The sequence below is a fragment of the Vollenhovia emeryi genome, unplaced genomic scaffold (genome assembly GCF_000949405.1).
Source record: "Vollenhovia emeryi isolate VEMERY1.0 unplaced genomic scaffold, V.emery_V1.0 DF940447.1, whole genome shotgun sequence".
NCBI classification, from domain to species: Eukaryota; Metazoa; Arthropoda; class Insecta; order Hymenoptera; family Formicidae; genus Vollenhovia; species Vollenhovia emeryi.
The window spans coordinates 1-8,999 of NW_011965919.1; the positions used below are offsets into that span (position 1 = coordinate 1).

Consider the following 8,999-nt stretch of genomic DNA (forward strand, 5'->3'; position numbering starts at 1 on the left):
GTTCAATTATACCTGTAGTTTGTTCATAAATTCTCGTATGGATTTTGAGGGCCCACTCACAATGTTACTATTCTCGCTATTACGACATATTATTTCAATATCTACTGGACATATGCTTTTGAGACACTCGTAATTGAGATTGATAATTGCCGTAGAACTGCGAATGATTGTTTCTTCGATACACGACAAACCAATAAAATATGCTGCTAAAATAGCTTGTTCAATAGTAAGACATCCATCCGCGTACGCACAACCAAGTTCACCAGCAGAGTGACTAATCATATAATCCGGAATAATTCCTAATGATGTTAAAAGTTCTACTATACCAATCTGTAAAATTATACAAATAATTATATATATATTATATATATTATATATATTATAGCTGTAGTCATTTATCAAAATTTATTTCTAAGAAGCCAATAAAGTGTCATGAGATAAATATAGTTACAAGGAAAAAAATACAAGGAAAGGGTAGGAAGTGTCCCATTCCGATTTGCATGAACTCTTAATATGTTGTTTTCCAGCTCAAAATAAAAGCCGCGTATTTGTTTATACATGCACGTACGCACTTCTAGGGGGTGAAACACCCGTTTGAAGAAAATTGGTTTTTCTATTTCGGTACGAATATCTTCAGAAACTACTTCCGATCCTTTTCTGGTAAATGGGATGAAATGTCAGAATATTCATTATATGAATATTCATGATGTTTCTTACTTTATCACTGAACACTATTTTATAGTTTCAAAGTACAATATAATTTTACCTGAATAGCAACAATTCCAACAAATGCGTTTAATGTGTCTTTGCACACTTTTTCGTCTGTTGTTGTCAAAATATTCGTGACGCTTATACCATATGGTTTTAAAGCAACATCGCACATTCTTATAGCATTTGCAAAGACATGCAATTTTAATAAGTTTTGACCTGAGTTTGATTAAAAAATTATATCGTCTATTATTTAAATACCACTGTAAAGGACGGGATATTAAACATATTCTTAACTAAATATATTAAAAATATATACCCATTCCTGGCCATTGCGAGCCTAAAGCAGAAAATATAAACCAAACAGGTCTCTTCACATTTTCAAAATTTTGAATTTCCTTTATTGAATCTTGTCGCAAAGTATTCAATATGGTAAATCCTCTCCACGGGTGACCGTCTATATTATCCGCATGAATATCATGCAGTAACCGGATATATTCTATATTTTTCGGATGATTAGCAGCCTACAGTCAAAAATATTTTAAAACAAAATGTATTATATAATGTTGAATTACTCAAAATGACATTAAAATTACTTTTCAAATGTTTACTAACATCGTTTAAGAACAAGTTTACTGCGTCTTCAGTGCATCCAGATAATATTACAAGTCTTGGCAGGTCATCATTAGGCGCATTATTGTCAATTTTTTGTTTGGGGTTCCACTTTACTAACATGTGAGCATTAGCTCCCCCGAAACCGAAAGAATTAATACCTATGTAACCATTTTTAAGTGGCATTGGACTTGTAACGACACAGATAGCTCCATTTTTTATGCTGTCTATATCATCTCGTGGTGATGTATAATTGATTTGGGGTGGAACAATACCGGTTTCAAATGCAATTATTACCTTTAAAAACAATTAAATACAATTAATGAAATACAATTAATAAATTAATTATAAGTTAATTTATTATATTATTATTTATTTTGTATTTAAATACGATTAATTATTACTAAGACTATTATTATTTTAAGGCGGTATTCAAAATCAGATCTTATATTTAAGATCGTTTTAATATCACCTTTAGATACTCTAATAAAATGTTCCATACAGCATCTTTAAATAAATTCCAGACAGTCTTGAGCTCTCTATGAGATGTAACTATGTATACCGACCTTACTGTAATGGCTAAAGATAAAATTAAGTTTAATAGGCAAGTTTAAAGTATTTTCGACAAAGTAATTCCTTCATATTATTTTATATGGAAACCAAACTATATTTGTCAATATTATATGAGCCTAATACAATCATATGAATACATACTTAATTCATATATTCATACAATATACAATATACAATAAACATAATACAAAATAAAATATATAAAAAATGATATCAATAACAGAATTTATTATTGAATTACGATTAATCAAAATATTGAATTATATGCCAAATAAAATAAATTCTATGTATTTGAAAAAGGACTTAAAATTGGTGTTATACAAATGAATTTTTCTCGAATAGCTTATGCTATTGGGACAACATAAATGTATGTTTAGAATTTTCTTCAGGATGAGAATTTTATCAATTTTGTTATTACATAAACAACTATTTTTGTGTCAATACTTTAATTCTTTGATAAAATATTTTACTTGTTCCTAATTTTGAAAAATAATTATTAAAATTGTATTTGATTTTCTTTAAAATAATTTTTATTTTTATTTCGGTGCAATAATAATAAAAATACATTTCAAAATAATTTAAATAATTATTTATTCCCTTATTTATTAAAGATCAGGTAAAATTTGACATATATATGTACTACAAAGCACATGCTTAGATGAGAGGACAGATATAAGATTTAGAGTCCATCATTTTTATCGAAAACTGTCACTCGTATAGTAAAAATGAATAGGACATAAAATGTATATTTTAAAGAGATCTGCAATTTTTGTTTAAAACATTTTTCAAAATTTTTAATATTTGTGTCTGAAAATTACATATAATTGGTCGACATTGTTTTTTAAATAACTTTTTAACACACAACGTCCGCAGGTTATAATCTTTTGCAGGTCACTCAGGAGGGTAACCTCTATAATATATGTCAAGCCCAAGGTTATTGGAGGTGGGTGTCCTAATCTAAATAATTACCCATACGGGTATTAGGACACACCCTGTATACATATACATATACAGTGTGAGGAAAAAGTACCGGACCGGTGAAATCTCGACAAATATGGGAGATACGGAAAAATGTTTCACAGAAAAACGTTGTACGGTTTTGAAAGAGCTATATAACGGTAAAATAAATTTTCGAAAAAATAAATTTTTTATGGTTATATAGAGGTCGCCGTCATTTTTTTGAATGGAACTCCCTATTGTTTATTATACTATCTTATTCTACTAATTAATATGAATAACTTTTGTTTGAAACATTTTTTTATTTGCGTAATACTTTTTGAGATATTCAAGAGAAAATTTATAACTTTTTCAATGTTTAGCTTATAATCTCTTGATAACTGTTGTCGGATGGAAAAATAGTACAGAACTTTTTTACTTGATTTAGTCTCAGGAATATGCTGTTGCAATGGTGTTTCAATTATTGAAAATTTTTGTGTATTGTAACATAAAATTTACATACACAAAATTTTTCAATTTATACCAGATCTCCAAGCAACGGTAAGGGAGAGGTGGAGCGACTTGTGACATAACTCCGTGCCCGAGTTTAACACATATTGTATATTTAAAAAACCTTTCTGAATATTCAATATTGAAAAGAATAAAAACACTTTTACCATACTATAATAGAATATTGAGGAATCGATTGAGCTTATTAAATTTTATCTGCTTAGATGGTTTTATAACTATCTTACTTTTGCCTAACTCAATGCTTCGAATATAGATACACCCTATATCTCACTACCTGTATCGCAAATGTATGCACCTAGTGTGAGACACTGCCATGTCTCTTGATCTCTCAATTTGTGTATATGCAAATGCAAAATTAAGTTAAGTTTGAAACATGATAAATAAACGCGTAAACCACTTTTTTACCTTAGCAAGTTGAGTTAAACCACTTGCAGCTTCAGCATGACCAAGATTGGATTTTACGGAGCCAATCATTAAAGGAGTTTCTCTATTCTTACAAAAAGCGTTATGAAGAGAATTGACTTCCTGAGGATCGCCGACTTTGGTAGCAGTACCATGTGCTTCAATGTAATCCACGCAAGATGTCGGTATTCCGCACTCATCATAAAATTCGGATAGCAAAGCAGTTTGAATATGGGACGATGGGTATGTTACTCCTTCTTCTTTATAACCATCGGAGTTTGTTTTAATATGGGGAATTATAGCGTAAATCCTTTTCGCATTCTTTGCTTTTTGAAGATATATCACTGACACCGTTTCGCTACGTACATAACCGTTTGCAGCTTTATCGAAAGGTCTGCACTCACTATTGAGTGACAAAACACCTGAAAAACACAAATGTAAAAGTAAAACAAGGTTATACATTTTTGGCAAATTCTAATTAGAGAAATTTATTGCGAGAAATATTACCTCAGTCAGGGTTTGAACCTGGACCTCCCTGCACTCTAAGCGAGCGTCTTACTAATTCGACCACTGACATGCCTCAGTGTGTAGGGAGGTCTAGGTTCAAACTCTGGCTGAGGTAATATATTTCTCGCAATAAATTTCTATAATTAAAATTTGCTAGTTGTATCGTTTATGAATTTTCCTATATAGTTAATTATTTACTAGCATTACAAATGTTTTTACTAAAATTACTTAGTCTGTTAAATTTTATTTATTATTTTAAACGAGACAGATGTAATCATTTAATTTTTATACTTAATGTATTATAAGATTAATTTCAGATAAAGTACCAAGACGAGAGAATTGCATATGTACAAGTGAATTAATATTTAATTGTGCAGCTCCAATTATCGCGTCTTCACATTGGCCCGACATGATACTACGGTAACCAACGTTTAGGGCATAAAGACTAGAGCTGCAGGCTGTATCGACTACTTGTGATGGTCCTGTCAGGTCAAAATGGTGCGAAATCATGTTTGCCAGTGAAGATTTTGAACATCCAACAATATTCAGACCATTTAGCTAATTACAGAAAATTAAAAATTTTACACGTTTTCGGACTTGAGTGATACAAACATATAAATTTCTATATATTAATTTATAATAATTTATTCCTGGTATACTTATCAATAACTTTCTTTACCTTAAGATCCGTATACATCAAGTTAAGTTGCATTTCACAGAAGGAGTTCCCTATGATCACGGCGGTATTTTTTCCTCGCAATTGCTTTGGATTGATCCCCGCATCAATAATTGCTTCATAAGAATGTTCCAATAATGCTCTTAATTCAGGTGCAAGTGTTTGCGCTTGCTCAAAAGAAAAGTCGAAGAAATCCGCGTCAAACTTTTTAACGTTATTAATTACTCCCATACGGCTTGGTAGATCCGGTTTTTCTAACAAAGTGTACAATTTCACGCAAAAATGTTCACACCTTCTTATATGAAATTTTAATTTAAAATACATTTCCTTATCGTATAAATTATATTATAATAATTATTGCAGAAGCGACAGTCAGAATTGGATGTTAATTACTTTAAATATACGTTCCCAGAAAACAATGTGTTATCAAAATGATTTCTAAAAGATATCGCATTTCTCAACCTAATAACTTAGAGAGGTTTCTAAAAGATCACATAAAGATTTAACAATTTGACTGTGAAAAAAATTAGCAGAAATTTTTTTATATTAATTAAATTATATGTGGATCTGTTCTTTACAATTAATAAACCTTTTGCACTATTAATTTTTTTTCTGTCTCCCTTTGATATTGCAAAAGAAAGACAGAAGAGCAATATAGCTAAATATTAGACTCTAACATTTTTCTTTCTAAAATTAAATTGTTTTTGTATTAATTATTTTGTATGAATAACGTGGTTCAATATCCATTTCGTTTATTAAGACTTCACGTATATGCTGATATTCATGTCCGTGATCATAAACTTCTGCTATTTTATGAACCGAATGACTATGTAAATACAAATAACCGGAAAAGTATCTATAAAATATTTTCTTACAATGCTCCTCTTTGCCGAAATATTTGTATGTAAAGTTAAAATTTCTGAAATATTGTACTTCAGTAACTTTTATATCACTATTTTTAATAATTTGTAATAATTACCTTAGATATAACCAAAAGTAATTTATTAACGATTAAAAATATATTAATTGCATTAAAAATTATATTGTAATTGTAATTCATAATTGTTAATTAGATTAGATTTTTGTCCAATTCTGACATATCTTTTATTCGTCAACCAGGCATAGTTGCAGAACTGTAGTGCATACAAATTATTCACCTGTCAACCATCGCCCATGATCTGCTCTAACAAGTTCAAGTTTATTAAATAAATTTTCTCGTAACTGATTCATATTATCTGAATCTGGAAATCTACCAGCTATACCAGAAATAACAATTTCCTCGCCGGAGTCAATACCGTCCCACGATTTACATGATTCTTTATCATCCATGGTTTCGATTATTTTCTCGGATAATCTAGAGAATACGGTTGTATAAGTATTTTATATACCTACTTTTTTACTTCTACTGTTAACTGTACCTGATCTTGATATTGGTAGTATCACTGTAATATCGTGCGAGTTCGGCTAAGAAAAATAATTCTGCTACTTAAGTGAAATACCACTCTGCACGAAGACACCACCTCAAATAACCATTGCAATGCAACGCTTACTATTTATAGATTATTGTTATCTCATTATGATGTGTTGTTAAGCTTCTGATGTTTTTTAAGTATGTAATTCAAATTTATTTAATGAATTCCGTTATTAGAGGATGTACGTCAAATTTTCCCGGATTCCGCCTTGTAACCTTTCCTTCATTAACTTTCCTATGTAACGGAACAATATGTCGTATTATGCTAATTTAATTAAAAAATGTAAGCGTTCGGATCAGCGCGCTGTTCTAGTCGAAAAATAAAAGCGTAAATGTCATCATTAACACTGTTTATTGCGATAAAATTACCACATGCCTCAATGGTCGAATTGGTGAGACGCCCGCCTAGGGTGTAGGGAAGTCCAGGTTCAAACTCTGGCAGAGGTAGTATTTTTCGTAATAAATTTCTTTAACCATTCAAGTCCTCTGTAACAAGAATAATATAATTAATAATAATAATCAATAATAATGTTAGTTTTATAAAAATTTTATATAATTAATAATTTTCTATATATTCTTTCCCTTAATATGTAATATAAGATAATTTACTTAAACTTATTTTTTAAAATATCTTATTTTATATGTGTCAACAAATGAACAAGGATAAAAGGCCAATAACACACGAGCAATAGAAGGTGAAAGTAAAATATAGGTAATTCAATTATTTAGATATAATTTTTGGCGAACGTTTCGGCATCACAGTGCCTTCATCAACGCCCGGTTTAGTTACATCAATATAAAATAATATTAAAAATGTATAGTATAATTATAGTAAATAGCCATGGTCAAAGGATGAAATATAATTAGTTGTGTATAATATAAATAAAATATATAACCATGGTCACAGAGAATGAAATATAAAATATGAGGAAGCTTAATGAGCTTATATCAGACACCCTGTATATATGGCGACGTCTCAAAAACAATTGCGAATCGCATGTCGGGATCGCGCGCGTAATATTTTTCAAAGTAACTGCTACTTTACTAGCTGCTCGCGCTATTCTTTCCAACTAATAAAGTTGTATCTCGCAGTGATTGAATTTTACCTATAATCACCAACTTTTAGCAATGGCAACAAAACACTTAGCCTTTTAACTACTTTTAAAGCAGCTACTGCAATTTAGCTGATATTACTAACAAGGGGACGGTCGGAAGTGTCCCTCACCGATTTCAATGCGCTTCGGATATGTTGTAGAGCATAAAAAAAGTATTAGACCCGTATTTTTTTATATGTGCTTATCTCGACGTTTAGGGGGTGAAACTGCCCCTCGAAAATAACGGATTTTTCCATTTTTACGAATATCTTCGAAAATATAAGGTTTATGAAAAAATGTTTTAGGCAAAAGTTTTATTAAATAAATTAGTATGGCTCGTATGTGTTAAGGACGTTCTCTCGTTCAGTGGTGCTCACCCAAACCGAGCTCTTGCCCACGTATTAAAATCTCTCTTGAAGAGAAAAATATTTGAATGTCACTGTGCAGTTTAACTCCGCCTCTTTTGCGCAGAATTACAAAAATCGTATTACTGCGATCGCTTTGAACGATCTGGCAACGACGCGCTTCCTGCTCGTAATGAATATATGTATGAATGAATGTGTCAAGTCAATTGGCTTCAACAGAAAGGTTAATTTTCGTAAGGATACACGATGTCGAGCAGAGTAAAAAGCTTATATTTTATAGTAAATTTTTTAAATAATTGGCATCACTGTGTCCATATGGTTGCTATTACTAATGTTATAGTAATAGTAATTATAAAAATGATATTCCTGGCTATAATTATTTTACTATGCAATTATAGTCGCAAATACTACGTACTTTTCTCTCTGTGTACATATGTATAGCTATAAAATGAGCTCCGAAGAAACTGTCCAGTTGACCCCAATTTTTGGACAGGAGGGTGTCTGATTTGACAAAAAATACCCAATATATATATAATATTGTATATAAAAATAAGAAATTATTTTACACCTTGCGAGTCATTCGGTGCTCACTTCTTGTCAATTTCTCGGTAGGTGCGACGTTACCAAGTCGCGCATGCCCCTTCTTTTCTGTCACGCGAAGCCGGTCCAAAAAACGCCTCGACGGCATACTTTACACAGTTATTTCTCGAAAATGAGTACCGCATGCCCGAATGTTTACAGTTGGATAATATTTCTTACATTTTAATGCATCACATACTAGTTGCTAAAAAACATTCTAAGAACAGTTTTTTTACAATTAAGCAAAATGTGCGTTTTGTAATGATCTGTCATACGGAACCTATATTAAAAATTGAAATTTTGAAGTCGAATATCTCAAATTTTAATCCCGCTATGAATATTGCGCTTGCGACCACGTACCTATAGGGGATACTTAAATTCACATATGGTGCAAAGTACAAAGAAATTCTAAGAAAAGTGATTTTTGCCTCATCCCCCCTTAGATCACTTATTCGTTACGTGATAATGACTCACAAGGTTATTCCGTATCACTATATCGTATACACGCTTTAACAATGGGAGATGGATGAAGGTCCCGTTTCACC

At 31.0% G+C, this 8,999-nt stretch overlaps 1 protein-coding gene across 1 annotated transcript; it reads right to left on the reverse strand.

The window, feature by feature from the left end:
• Window positions 1-6: 6 nt before the first annotated feature.
• On the reverse strand, window positions 7-6,506 carry LOC105556007 (fatty acid synthase-like). Its single transcript, XM_012003063.1, has 9 exons — window positions 6,364-6,506; window positions 6,103-6,299; window positions 4,949-5,199; window positions 4,596-4,827; window positions 3,766-4,184; window positions 1,324-1,617; window positions 1,028-1,232; window positions 767-927; window positions 7-330 (listed from the first exon to the last, which is right to left on the reverse strand). Exons 2-9 carry the CDS (start codon window positions 6,272-6,274, stop codon window positions 7-9), a joined length of 2,058 nt encoding a protein of 685 aa, XP_011858453.1. The 5' UTR covers window positions 6,275-6,299; window positions 6,364-6,506.
• Between the last annotated feature and the right edge of the window lie 2,493 nt (window positions 6,507-8,999).